Below are 14,349 nucleotides of genomic sequence, written 5' to 3'. Positions count from 1 at the left end.
GTGTATTAATTTATGAAAACAATAAATCCAAACACTGTCATTACAAGCTGTGTTGCTAATATGTTCACAAGCTTCACAAGTTTCAAATAACTATAAGGCCATCCTTAAAAAATATTCTTGTTTGCCAATAACCCGACCGACCCAATTAATAATTTTTTCCCCTTTAGTCCAACCGACTTGCCGACTGTAATTGCATTACGAACACAGTCTATGGTTAAGACCCACAGATTTTTTGTACTCTTCAAACAACTAATACAAATGCAATACACGCTTTTCTCAAGCTCTCATACTACACATCCATTTTCTCACGCACATAAAAATCGCAAAGCAAAGAGGACACGGACACCGACAGACCAGACAGAGCAGGTTACTTATGATAGGAAAAAAACTCAGCTCTCATATTCTGTCAATTTTATTTCGAAATTCAAACAATAAATACTCCTCCGCTCGACCAGGAACTCTGTGTAATCCGTATGGCCGTAAACATTGGCAGTCAATGTGCAACAAAGGCTCGTGAATTTCACAAACGGTTTTATTTCAGGCCTGTAGTTTTGTGCTGTTGTTAAAACAGCCAACCACACAACACGCTCTTCCCGGCATCACTGGACAGCATACGTACTAAAAAATAAAAACTTTTCGTACAGCTTGAGCTAACATCTGCTACAGCTGCCTACGGGACTAACACGCTACTTCTGCTACTTCCTTAGCAGCAAAGGCACACAGTAATGGCGGCGCTGCTTTACTTCCGTTTTTCGCTGGATTTGTCTATATGTGTGTGTGTGTGTGTGTGTGTGTGTAATCACATTTTGCATTAAAAAAATCAAGTCTATTTAAAGATATTAACACTGTTTGAACTGTGACATTATTTTTATTTACAAATTGTCAATAATGTACTCTGGATAAAAATAATGATACATTATTTAAAGTTTGAAGTATTTAAACATCATGTTATATTTGATATACTGCTTTTAATTTATGGGGATTCAAAAACAAAATACCTTTAAATAAAATAGATTTTACATATAGATACTGTAACAAAATACTATTATGTAAGAATGTAATAAATAAAAAAATTATAGTTTATGTAATACAATTTTATTTAGTAGTAATGAGAATCACCACTGAGAATAATATTACCCCCCCCCCAAAAAAAGGACAAAAAAAGTTGCATTACGTAATGCATTATATTAATGATATTTTTGATTAAAAAAAATTGTGCTTAATTGTCATGTCAGTAAGGCAAACAAAAATATGAATGGCTCATGAAATAAATTTCATTGTCTTAATGCAAAATGAAAAATATAATTGCTAATTGATTTTCATACTTATTTTAACAAATGCAATTCTTTTTGTGTGCTGCTGATGAAAAATAGCGATTAATCTTGCCATAAAATACTAAATATATAGGCCGTAACAAGGTGACAGACTTGGGTGAACGAGCTACACTTCCATCCGTCTTATTTGGCAGAATAATAAAATACATAAAGCATCAATTACAAATCTAATGCACATTTTGTTGCACCAACCCTGAAAAAAACTTCCTGCTTTTGTTGATAAGTGAAAAGATGTATTTATTTAGTTATTTTTAAAGAAATTTGTCAAAGCATCCGCTTTTTCTACTGAAAATGCCTTTCACACTTTCTAAGTACCGGTATGCAGGACTTGAAGGCAGCATTGAAGGCTTGGTAAGTGAAAAGAAAATATAAATAAATACATTTGCCAATGCATCCACTTTTTCCACTGAAAATGTCTTTGGAGCTCGTAAGTAGAAACCTTTCAAGAGGAATTGAAGGCAGCATTAAAACTGTGCAATGTGGTGCATAAATAATCAAATTGCTGTACAACATAACAGCTCATCTCATCTCATCAAATTTTAAAGCCAGAGCTATGTGTTTTATAATGTATATGTAGTCTCTGTAATGTGTGTAACATCATCTCACCTGTAGAACCTCCTCTGTGTCTTTAGCTTTGCCTGACGGTGTGGAGCTCTTGGCAGTGGCTTTGGCCTGTTTTCTCTTGGCTCTCTCTGCTTGAACGTTAGTGAAGTAGTTCACAGCCGCAAACTCGATGAGAGCAGAGAAGACGAAAGCGAAACACACGGCGATGAACCAATCCATGGCAGTGGCGTACGAGACCTTGGGCAAAGAGTGTCGTGCGCTGATGCTGAGGGTCGTCATCGTGAGAACAGTAGTGATTCCTGTGAGAAACACACATTAAGAATATGAATGAAAATAATGAATAACAACAAAGTTACTAGTGTGTGTTATGTATGAATGTACGTATTGAACCACTTTATTTGATGTGCTTTTGATGATTGAGGTGGTCTGTGATGAGCATACTGCTTTTTAATGTTAATTTCTACTAAATGATAGTACGTAATGTGTTTTTCAAAATCTTTATTGCTTATAACCAGGTTAAAATGCTTCACCTCTGACTGAAAATCATGAATGTAAACAAACTCTTTGAGCATCACTCCAATCGTCCATAAGTGTCCATTAGTGATTATGCTGTTATTCTCTTTATTCCCTCTGGAGTGCTTTATTAAACTGACCACCGCACAAGAGCATAATTTGCTGAGAGTTTAACATCAAGGAAATTTGATGAGCAAAACTATTAGCGCCCCATCAGTTTACAAATCACAAAAGTCCAAAACATTAGGCTAACAGAAGCATTCGGTTATTAAGACACATTAAGCTGCAATGAAACAATAATTAAAAGAAAGCCACTCTATAGAAGTGATCTTCCACTTAAACGTAAAAGGTATATTAAAACAAGGTTCTTTAGATTGTTGTTTAGAAATGTCCTTCTCAACAATACTTAACATTTTCAATTTCATTCATTATTCCTAGCAGGCCAGCCACCCCGCTTCACATTAAGAAAAAAAAAATATTTTATGAATACAAAGGTTCTTTAGGGCACCAAAAATGGTTCTTCTATGGCATTGTGAAAATCCTCCTTTGATAAATAAATGTTAAAGGCTAAATGCAAAAACAAAGTAGTATTTCAAAGTAGTATAATTTCTCCAGCAGTAACACTTCGAACCACCAGGGGGAGTCAGGAATTCATTCTTAACCTGAATGTCTTGAGTTGGAAGCGAAACTAAACCCTGCCACAGAGCAGTGAGCATGCCAGACGTGAGTCACACATATACACCAACACACAAATACACACAATCATGGAGGCAGCCAGTATCCCTTCTCCTCCCACACACACACAGAATCTCTTTCAACTCACACATACACCCACACGCACACGTGAACAAAACATAAGAAAACACACACAAACCTCTCGCACATCAAGCCAACCCCGCACACAAGACAAACAAGCTCTCCTACATATTTTCTCTGTATTTTTGAGTTTGCAAGATGTTAGAAATAAACATGGACATAAAAAGGCGCCTTCACACTATAAATTTGTTGGTTGTTAGTTGGCGTGACAATAATAATAATGAGTCTGGGTCAGATTTCACCTCAAAATCAATAACATTATTTCATAAACATTACATTTTGTATCAATATGTGGGAAAGTGTTCAATTTTCTTTTTTTTTAATTCTTAGTATTTCAAATAGTATTTAAATAAACTATATATATATATATATATATATATATATATATATATATATATATATATATATATATATATATATATATATATATATATATATTTAAATACATTTGTGGGAACTATGTTCCATTTTCATAAATATTGAGAAATAATAACAACATAAAATAGGATACATTTTCCTAATATTTCAAATTGTAAATTATTCAATAATTTTTATTAAAATAAAATATTAATTAATTTCATAACATTTATTTTATTATTAAATTTATTTTATTTAAATTATTTTATTATTAATCTATTTAATTTCATTTATTTTAATTAAAACAAGATAGATAGATCTTGAATTTGGGGTGAAACATGATATCTCTATATATGCACCCTATTATATTATAAAATACACGTCTCAAAGCTGCTCGCCTCTGCAGAATATGCCTTGGGCGAGCAGAATTCTTTGCATCTCTTTCCTCACACCTGTTGTAGACAAAAACAAGTGTCACTACATGTATGTTAATTTTTGGACAAAACCATGAATAAAACAGTGAAGTTAACATCTCCACTGGAGTTACCTAGCTACAGCGGGAAACAGGTGCTGCTAGTGCTCACGGTGGCTCTCAGACCTGCGGGGGCAGGCCTCGGGTTCAAACCAAATCAAACCTATAGTAGAACTGCCTATAAAATGAGCATACAGCTCTGGAGAATAATCCACACTCTCTGGAAAAATTCACACGAACACAGCGCACTCACAAACACCCACATGCAGACCGATCTGGAACGATCAATAGGTACATCACAGGCTACATTTAGCCAGGGGTGCTGGATGTGTTTTGCACTGCCGAATCCACTGTGTTGTGAGAGCTTTGCTGTAGTGCTCTTGTGTGACTGGCTGAGGAGAATGAGAGAGCTCTGTCACCGAATTGAGCAAAGACGGATAATGGAACAAACAGAAGAGGTTACAAAGCAGGACATGACTTTCAATCAGCTTCTAACTAATAGAAAGAGTAACAAATTTAAAGTAAAAGTTCACCCTAAAAGACAATTCTGTCAATATTTACTAACACATATTATAACACTTTTTTTCTGTGGTATTCTGTGAACTTGGCATATGAAGATGCACCATGACAGATTTGATGTACATGACACCAAACGACACTGGATCTCGTGTTTAGTAACTGATCGGTATAAATATAGAAAAACACAAATGACATTTGAGAGCTACTGCAGATTGCAAGATTTTTGCCCATTATCATTTAAAATTTGATACATTCCACACAAAAAGCTCCCTTAATGATTGCTTTTACAGTGTTTTTGTCATTTTATGAGACTGACAGCACCCTTTTACCATACAATATATGTTTTCATTATATCATTAAATTTAATTTGCTTTGCACAGAAGAATGAGAGTCAAACAAGTTTGGAACAACTTGAAGGTAGTAAATGATGAGTAAGTAATGACAGCATGACATTTACATTTCTAGGTGAACTATTATTCAATTCTTTTTTTTGTGCAAAAAAAATAAATAAATAAACAAATCTTCTTCAGTATTTTTGCCTTCTTTTTTTCTTGTACAAATATCTAAACATTCTTAAATCAAGATATATTTACCTGAGAAGTGTAATGATTAAAATATTTAAATGATAGTTCACCCAAAAATGAAAATTACCCCATGATTTACTCACCCTCAAAACCACCCTAGATGTACAGTACAGACCAAAAGTTTGGACACACCTTCTCATTCAAAGAGTTTTCTTTATTTTCTTGACTATGAAAATTGTAGAGTCACACTGAAGGCATCAAGGGCTATTTGACCAAGAAGGAGAGTGATGGGGTGCTGCGCCAGATGACCTGGCCTCCACAGTCACCGGACCTGAACCCAATCGAGATGGTTTAGGGGTGAGCTGGACCGCAGACAGAAGGCAAAAGGGCCAACAAGTGCTAAGCATCTCTGGGAACTCCTTCAAGACTGTTGGAAGACCATTTCAGGTGACTACCTCTTGAAGCTCATCAAGAGAATGCCAAGAGTGTGCAAAGCAGTAATCAAAGCAAAAGGTGGCTACTTTGAAGAACCTAGAATATGACATATTTTCAGTTGTTTCACACTTTTTTGTTATGTATATAATTCCATTTATAATTCCACATGTGTTAATTCATAGTTTTGATGACTCCAGTGTGAATCTACAATTTTCATAGTCATGATAATAAAGAAAACTCTTTGAATGAGAAGGTGTGTCCAAACTTTTGGTCTGTACTGTATATATATTTCTTTCAGATGAATATAATCGGAATTATATAACATAAATGTCCTGGCTCTTCCAAGCTTTTTAATGGCAGTGAATGGGTGTTCATATTTTGAAGCACAGAAAAGTGCATCCATTCATCATTAAAAGTGCTCCATATGGCTCCAGGGGTTAATAAAGACCTTCTGAAGCGAGCTGATGCATTTGTGTAAGAACTCAATATCAACATTTAAAACTTTATAAACTTCCGCTAACTGCTGTATGCACGTTGTGGAGGTCCAATGGATGACATACGTTTAGCATAAGCTCTGGTGAGAATATGCTAGTCTTGTGAAAAACAATTTTTGTTTCAAGCAAATGATGAAAAATTATGAATGGATGGACTTTTTTGGGCTTTGAAATCTCGACCACAATTCACTATCGTTATAAAGCTTGGAAGAACCAGGACATATTTTTTTTAAATAACTAAAAGAAGAAAATCATAAACACCTGTCTTGAGGGTGAGTAAATCATGAGGTAATTTTCATTTTTGGGGGAACTATCCCTTTAAGTCTCGTTTTATTTTTTTAAGCTTAAAACAAGAAACAATGGGGTGAGGAAAAAAAAAACTTAATTCAAAGGGAAAACAAGATTATTTTATTACAACACTCGAAGATATTTGGTGTTGTTTTAAGCATATTCTTAATTAATTAATTTATTATTTTTTGAAAACAATGTCGAAGGAAATTTACCTTCCTCTAAATGGATCTTGATGTAAGAATGTTTATATATTTGCACTAAAAAACAAGACCATAATACTGAGTTTTTTTTTTTTTTTTGCAGTATATGGTATGATTATGCAATTATTGGTCTTCATATGCTAATGTACTAATGGTTCTGACATCATAACTTTGACTATTTCTGAACCTGACCCATTTTTACATCTTAAACAGTCTGAGTAGACAAAAAAACAAAGCAAATACTTTTATTAAACACTCCCAAACTAATTTCAAACTACATTGTGCTGACAAAAGTAGTAGAAACAAAATAGTAACGGAGCCATTTGGAAGCCAGCATCCTTCCAAAATACACTAGAGCCATGTGTAGAGAAAGCGAAATATGGAAGCCATCCCAGAACAGATAAACAACAGATCATTGTGGTCTCCTGCTGTGTCCATTCTGAACATGCACCGGCCATCAAAAACCCACTCTGTCATTACCCAGAAACCCCTTCACTAAGCACACTTCCATCTAGGACATGAAAATCCGCTCCTCTGGCCCGGGTCCAAGCGCACCATTCTGTTAGTAGCCATCTGAAGGTGGGTCATTGTTACACTTTTCCAGTGGAGAATGAGAGCGTGCTATTCTCAGCATCTCTAGTGCCCCAGGTGAAGTGTGGAAGGAAACAGGAGGTGCGTGCACGAGTGTTCGCGAGTGTGAACAAGTGTTTGTGGATATAAAAGTATTATGTCGTGTTTGCAGCCGACAGATAAGGTCACAGCACATAAGGGCGTTCAGCACTGATCAGGCACATGGTGCTAAAATGTCCGACTCTGGAAATGAACGGGACACTTCAGTGCGAATAACGTAAGAGACTAGTAGTGTAAAATTCCAAACATGCACCACAAACAAGAATGGCCTTTTCTTTTTCTGTTGTGCTTTTGCCTGTTTACAGAATAAGTCATTCTTGTGTGTATTGTGAATGTGACAAGCTATGTCAATTATATTTACATTTACACAAATAACAACATACTATGGCTAAACTAATGATTAAGCAAATAATTACTGCTAAAATAATGTTCTTACTTATTATTTTTGAGTTGTTTTCCAGTACAAATAGCTAAACTTTCTTTAATCAAGATACATTTACTGGAAAAGCAAAATGACAGAGATATTAAGTCTTGTTTTATGAAAAGAAAGACCCCAAATTAAGTGAGTTAATGTTTAAAACATGAGAAAATAGCTGTCAGCGAGGTAAGAAAATTAGACTTAATTCAAAGAGAAAACAAGATTATTTTTCTTAACCTACTGACAGATTTTTTTCTTGTTTTAAGCATAAATTCTAATTAATTTTGATAAACTGTTGAAAAAAAAAAAGATTTAATTTGTATCTTCATTTAAGAATGTTTAGATATTTGTACTAAAAAAAAAAGAGTACAATGAATATTTTTGCAGTGACTGAAACCATTTTTTGAAAATACGGTTCAAAATCTTTCACTGAATTAGAGAAAAACATTTTCTTATGAAACGTGTAACTCAGTTCGAAAATATAATAGTCGTACACGTGCTTACATTTTGTGTTCATTTGATTCAACACACAAACAAGATAACTCTCTCTTGTTTTCATAGTTCTGGGAATCGGCAATTACCTCATGATATGACACACATGGTGACACACGTTATGATTCAGTAGCTCGTGAGGCATCGCAGCATCGTAATTGGATCAGGACAAAAGTTGCAACAAACTAACACTTTAAAACAAACAGAAAATTCCTTCAGATATATAGTTGGTTATCTTGTTTCACACTTATTCTGTGTTTAAAATAGTCTATAATGCTCACCAAGGCTGCACTTATTTGATTAAAAATACAGTAAAAACAACAAATATTATGAAATATTATTAAACTTTAAAATAACTGTTTTCTATTTGAATATAATTTAAAATGTAATTTATTCCTTTGATGGAAAGCTGAATTTCCAGCATCATTACTCCAGTCTTCAGTGTCACATGATCCTTCAGAAACTATTCTAATATGGAGATTGATGCTCAAGAAACATTTCTCATTATTATCAGTGTTGAAAACAGTTGTGCTGTTTAATATTTTTGTGAACTATGATGTATAATTTTTTTCAGGATTCTCTAATGAATAGAAAGTTAAAAAAACAGTCTAACCCTAAACCTTTGAACAATAGTGCACCTATTAACTTGCCAATGTGAGCATGTAAATCTGCTCTAGTTGTCATTAGATCATACTATAGAAAAATTTAAACAAAAAAGAAAGCAAATATCCAAAACTTTTAATCGCTTTGTGAAAGTGTTAATGTTTCTGTGACTGTACAAAGTGCATGAATATTTAACGATGCCAGCTTTAAGGCAGGCTGTCATTTGCTAAACAATTTATCATTGCATTTCACACACCACACAGAATACCTTTAGCACTGCATATCTTGGTAAAAACTGATGCTAACCCACTTTCAAAAGTGGCTTTTACCCAGGGTTATAAAAGACATTAACCCAGGGTTACGCACGGCGGAATAAAACAAAAAGAAAAAAGGAAAAGAAGCATAAAGAAAGAAAAATGGGAGAGGCAGGGAGGAAGATATGACAGAAGGAAGCAGCTCTTTTCTCCGTATTTGCATGAAAATGGTGTTGGCGGCTCAGAGGGGGAAACGGTGCAGAAGATTTGAGAGTAACACGTACCAAAGACAGTTCTGGCGGGCACGGATTCCTTATTTATCCAGAAAGACACTTGAGAAAGGATTACAGTCATGATGCAGGGGATGTACGTCTGAATCATGAAGTAGCCCATTTTCCGTTTCAAGTGGAAGTAGACCGTCATTACCACATATTCACCTAAAAGAGCACAGAAAAAAGAAACAGGAAGTGCCTTATTAGCCCGAAAGCGGACACGCAAAGGAACAAGGTCAGAATGACAGTCTGTCACAACGGCAGACTTATTTTGGCTGAACAGCAAAGTTTTCTGGCTCTTAAGCTGCGCTGGCAGATTCATCTTATTTTAACAGAATGAGGCTCACAGCAGTATTGGGAAACAGCGCTCCAGTAATCAAAACACACACTGAATGCTCCAAATCTCTTATGTAATTTTGATCAAAAAGACGTAATAAATAAACAAATGCCATTGTCTCTCCCCCCACCACCTTCTGTTTAACTGAGTGCTCTATAAAAATCAAGCCGATCTGCAAGCACTCAAGCTGACCTTTACGTTTAAGCAGACATTAGGCCTTGTAGCATGAGTAAAAAAGGTTTTTCTTTTAATCGAGCTTACATCGCTATCAGATATTCTCCATATGCGTTGATCAGGTGACTCAAGGTGTCTCTCAACAGTACGAACTGTAACATAGCCTAAAGAGCCGGTTGGCTTGTGGTATTTGTTACGTGCAGGATAAACTGTTAAGACATCAAATCTGTGGTAGCTTGATGTTTAAATGTAATTCTTCTTTTTGAGTGTTTGTGGATGGGGGGCTGTGGCAGCCCTTGATCCATCACAATTCTAATATGAAAATAGATATAAGATATTTTTATATATATATATAAGGTTATAAATTTTTTTTTTTTTTTTTTTTTTTAAATGACCTATACATTTGACCTAAATTAATCCAAGAAATTTAACATACTGTAGAGTTGGGGTTTAGACCAAATCCCAACCACATTGTTTGAGGAATATTAATACACTGCAAGCACTACACTACTGGTCAATAGTTTGGGGTTCAATAGTTAGGATACATTAAATTGATCAAAACTAGAAGAATATAAGCAATGTTTCTTAACCAGTAAATCAGCATATTCAAATTATTATTATTTTTTTTTAAGGATTAAGTCACACTGATGACTGGAGAAATGATGCTTTCATCACAGGAATAAATCACAGTTTAAAATATATTCAAACAGAAAACAGTTATTTTAAATTGTAAGAATATTTCACAATATAACTGTTTTTACTACATTTCTGATCAAATATATGCAAACTTGGAGAGCATAAGAGGCTTCTTTCCAAAACATAGGAAATCTTACAGACCCCAAACATGTGAACAGTCGTATACAGTATATTTCAAGTTATTTGCAGCAAAAATGTTGGTGTCACTGTTATGTGTTATGAGTGTGTTTGTACCTGTGATGGACTTCACAGTCTCGCTCGACACAGTCTGTCCGATCAGGTCGTACTGTACCAGGCTGGACGACTCAGGTGGGACCTCCACAGAATGCTGCGGCCCTTTAGTCCAGGTGTAGACCATCTCAGTCTTTGGGTAGGCATCTGTCACAAAAAACAGAGCCATCATAACAACACCTTCCATATATGTTTTATAGAATATATTTGTGCATAACACTGACAACCAGACCATATCTGTGGCATTGTGTGTATCCCAGTGAAAATGAAAAAGACTAATGAGATTAAACAGAGAGTAAATGGACAATTCTGCTGCAGTCTCCTGATGCTCAGAAAAAAAGCCTTAGGTAAAATGGAAACAAATGAGGCAATTTCTGGCACATTGCTGGAAACTAGAGATCGGAGGAAAATATTTGTTTGCACTGAGATTTATGATCGGAGATTTTGTTAACTTCTCAAACAAATCTGAGCGCAGTTTGAGACATCGTTGAGATTGGTCTACAGTTACATGTGAGATTAGAATTTCATTAAATTTTTACACGACAAGCATTTTTATTATTTTGTCTTATTTTTCAGAACAAATATCTAAACATTCTTAAATAACAATGCATTTACAATTAAGATTAAGTTTATGCTTAAAACAAGAACAATTATCTTCCATTGGGGTAAGAAATTACTTGATTGACAGATTTTGTCTTGTTTTAAGCATAGGCCTCCTTTAGTTTGATGCTTTTTTCAGAAAACAAGACTTAATACCTTTAATATCTTGATTTAAGAATGTTTAGATATTTGTACTTAAAACAAGACAAAATATTGAGGAAGAAACAAATAAAATATGAAAAAGGTCCCGTTTGTGTTTTTTCTTTCTAAGAACCGATGCAATTTGGCAATCAGAAGACCAAAGTCGAACATTTATGATCTAATTATACTTCTTCCATGTCTTGAGTTTTCTATTATTATTTCACTAAAGGAAATAAAGTAGTTAATACATCAATTAAACATATCTGAGAACTTCATTATGTCTCCTGAGCGATGAAAGAGCAATCTTTGAGCAATAAATCTTCCTCTGGGTATGCCTACGCAAGGAACTGTGTGTATTAGTCCGCGAGCTCAGGGTCGAACGGTCGCCGCTAAGACACTGATCTTTCCTCACTGCCAATCTCAAATCCGAGCCAAGCAGAACAATCATCCTGAAACAGAAATCCAATCCGCTGAGATGTTCTCCTGCTTGGAATCAGACAGATTTCATTTATGTAGGAGAAATCCATACATCAAACAGTGAGTAGAAACTGACTGCACATCCAGGAGTCCATCGGCACGTTCCCTGTGCTCCTGTCCTCCTTTGAGATCATCATCATCATCTCTATCTTCCTTAATTCTCTTTTTTTTTCTCTCCTCCTCACTGTCTCTTTCTCCATTTCTGTTTCTGAACCCCCACACACTGGGAAATAGAGCAGAGGAAGGGCTTCCAAGACACCCACCAACAACCCCATGAAAATAGAAAGAGAGCGCGCAAGAGAGAACTGAGAGGGGACAGAGAGACTAAGCTAGTTTTGATCCAAAGTGACAGGATCTTTTGAGGGGAATTGAACGAACCCAGTGCGGGCAATAGAGAACGATCAGTAAAACATGAGTCTAATTACAAACTATTTTCTGATGACTCAAACTTGTTAGCACAAAACTTTCTGTCACGATGCTTATGTTTGGTTTCTAGCTGCCAGGCCATTGCTAAGTGGTTTCCATGGTTAACTAAAAATAAAGAAATCAAAACAAAACAAAACAAAACAAAAAACAAAACAAAACAAAACAAAATATTTTATTTCAGCTAGTTGCCAAGGCAGCAATTCTCTTTCATGTTTTGTTTAACTTAAAGTACAAAAGCAACTCAAACATAACCAAATAAATCTAAATTAGTAAAAATTTTATAAAAAAAGATAATGCAAATGAAGAAAAAAAACATATAAAATATAAAATTAAGCTTAAAAAATATAATAGTATTTGATCAATGTTAAAAAGATAATACTGGTGGTTTCTAAAATGTCCAGGCAAAATCCAGCCATTTCAAAAGGATTTTATGCAATCAGGAGTTCTGTGGGTTTTTGTCCTATTACAAAACGTGATTGTAATAAAAAAAAAAAAATCAGTTGTTGTGCTTGTTTGCAGGAGTGTGCAATTTATTCAAAAATGTTGTAATTGTATTTCAATAAACAATAATAATTTAATGTAAGGTAAAATATCATTACTATTCAGTTTATTTTATATTTTATTACTAAATTAAAACATTAAACAAAGTAAATTCGGCCTATTACTATTGAAAAATTTTATTGTAAAATAAAAAGATTTAGTACTAAATAATAATAATAATAATAATAATAATAGTAACAACATCAACAATTAGAATAGTAATAATAAATATTTTAATTTTCATTACAACTGTAAAATAACAATACAAATATTTATGGCTGCCTTAACCTCTTCATTTTCAAATATTAAACCAATGAGTTTTTGTTGCGGTGGAAAGAAAGAACTCAGAAGAAAGGAAGTAAGGAAGTACAGTAAACAGCCAAAACTATTATAATTGTGACAACATTAAACTAGTATGATAAAGACCAGTTTGCAATATCAAGCAGCATAACAAGCTGTTTTGTAAGTCTAAAAATAACTGGAAGTGGATGACACAGAAAGCCTTGCACGTTAAAGTTACAAACAGCTGCACCACTCTTCCATTAAAAATAAGGTGGATAAGTGCTTCTTATTACAAGTTTAGGAAGATGGATGTGTATAGTTGCATTCATAAATGTACATTAATGTACATTATAAGAATTCAAGTACTGCAACATTTACTGCAAACTGCAAACACTGAAGACACCTGACTATAAGCTGCGCGTGAACACAGTGCCGCACTTCACCCTGCAACACGCAAGACAAAATTTATTTAATTAAATCTCACCCTTTGTGATCTCATAATCATTCAGCACTTTTTTTTTTCAATGAATCGTTCAGAATGAACTCCACAGTAAGATTTAGTATTGTTCAGATCACTAACCCCCTGAGTGATTGTGACCCAGGCAAACATCACTAATACATGAATACAGAAGAAAGAGAATGACATGACATGAGAGAGGAGCAGAAAACTGTAAAGAGTGCAAAGGAAAGAGTGTAAAGTAAGAACGAGATCTGTTATAGGTCTGCTCTGTCCCGGGGCAGGAGGGAAAGCTGTGGTGACCTTCTCGGCTCTACAGGGGACGAACAGCTCTCTGTCTAGATGCTTCCCCTCCGGCCCAAAGAAAGGACAGGAATATGTAAAAGACAAAGAAGAGAGAGCGAGATATCCGTCAGCACATTAGCACAGCCAATATTTAAAAGCCAAAACATCGAGATCGTCCTCAATCACAATGTCACATTGCGCCAGCAGGAGCTCTCTGGACTGATTTTATCTCCAGATCTTCCAGCAGTCTCTATAAAAGAGCCCTACCCACCTGCCACATATTCCCATTTGAGATTACGACTTCTTTTCAGATTTCCCTTTCTGTTCTTGAACTTTTTTTTCACGTTTTCGTTTTCATTTTTGCTGACCGACTGTCATGACATTCCCGCTGATATAGAGATTCTTTGTACAGTTTTTAGAAAATGAACCAACTCTGTATTTACTCAATTGGAGGAAAAAGTAATTTCTCCTTGTGGGGAAAAGCTGTTTTTCAGACCTCTAAGGTATTGGCTCTA

General features: G+C 34.8%; 1 protein-coding gene and 1 long non-coding RNA gene across 4 annotated transcripts in view; both read right to left on the bottom strand.

Moving 5' to 3' along the window:
- LOC132109842 (gamma-aminobutyric acid receptor subunit alpha-6-like) overlaps positions 1-14,349 on the bottom strand; it is a 52,482-nt gene that overhangs the window by 25,570 nt on the left and 12,563 nt on the right. For all 3 annotated transcript variants that reach the window (XM_059516228.1, XM_059516227.1, XM_059516226.1), the window contains 3 exons: positions 10,630-10,773; positions 9,201-9,353; positions 1,941-2,197 (listed from right to left, as the gene is read on the bottom strand). In XM_059516228.1, the coding sequence (XP_059372211.1) occupies positions 1,941-2,197; positions 9,201-9,353; positions 10,630-10,773 (554 nt within the window). The remainder of the gene's footprint in view (positions 1-1,940; positions 2,198-9,200; positions 9,354-10,629; positions 10,774-14,349) is intronic.
- On the bottom strand, positions 11,780-12,381 carry LOC132109843 (uncharacterized). Its single transcript, XR_009424558.1, has 3 exons — positions 12,274-12,381; positions 11,897-12,067; positions 11,780-11,816 (listed from the first exon to the last, which is right to left on the bottom strand). It is a non-coding gene; the product is annotated as an uncharacterized LOC132109843 (long non-coding RNA).

The sequence above is a fragment of the Carassius carassius genome, chromosome 29 (assembly GCF_963082965.1).
Source record: "Carassius carassius chromosome 29, fCarCar2.1, whole genome shotgun sequence".
NCBI classification, from domain to species: Eukaryota; Metazoa; Chordata; class Actinopteri; order Cypriniformes; family Cyprinidae; genus Carassius; species Carassius carassius.
This window is presented reverse-complemented; position numbering and strand designations above follow the sequence as displayed.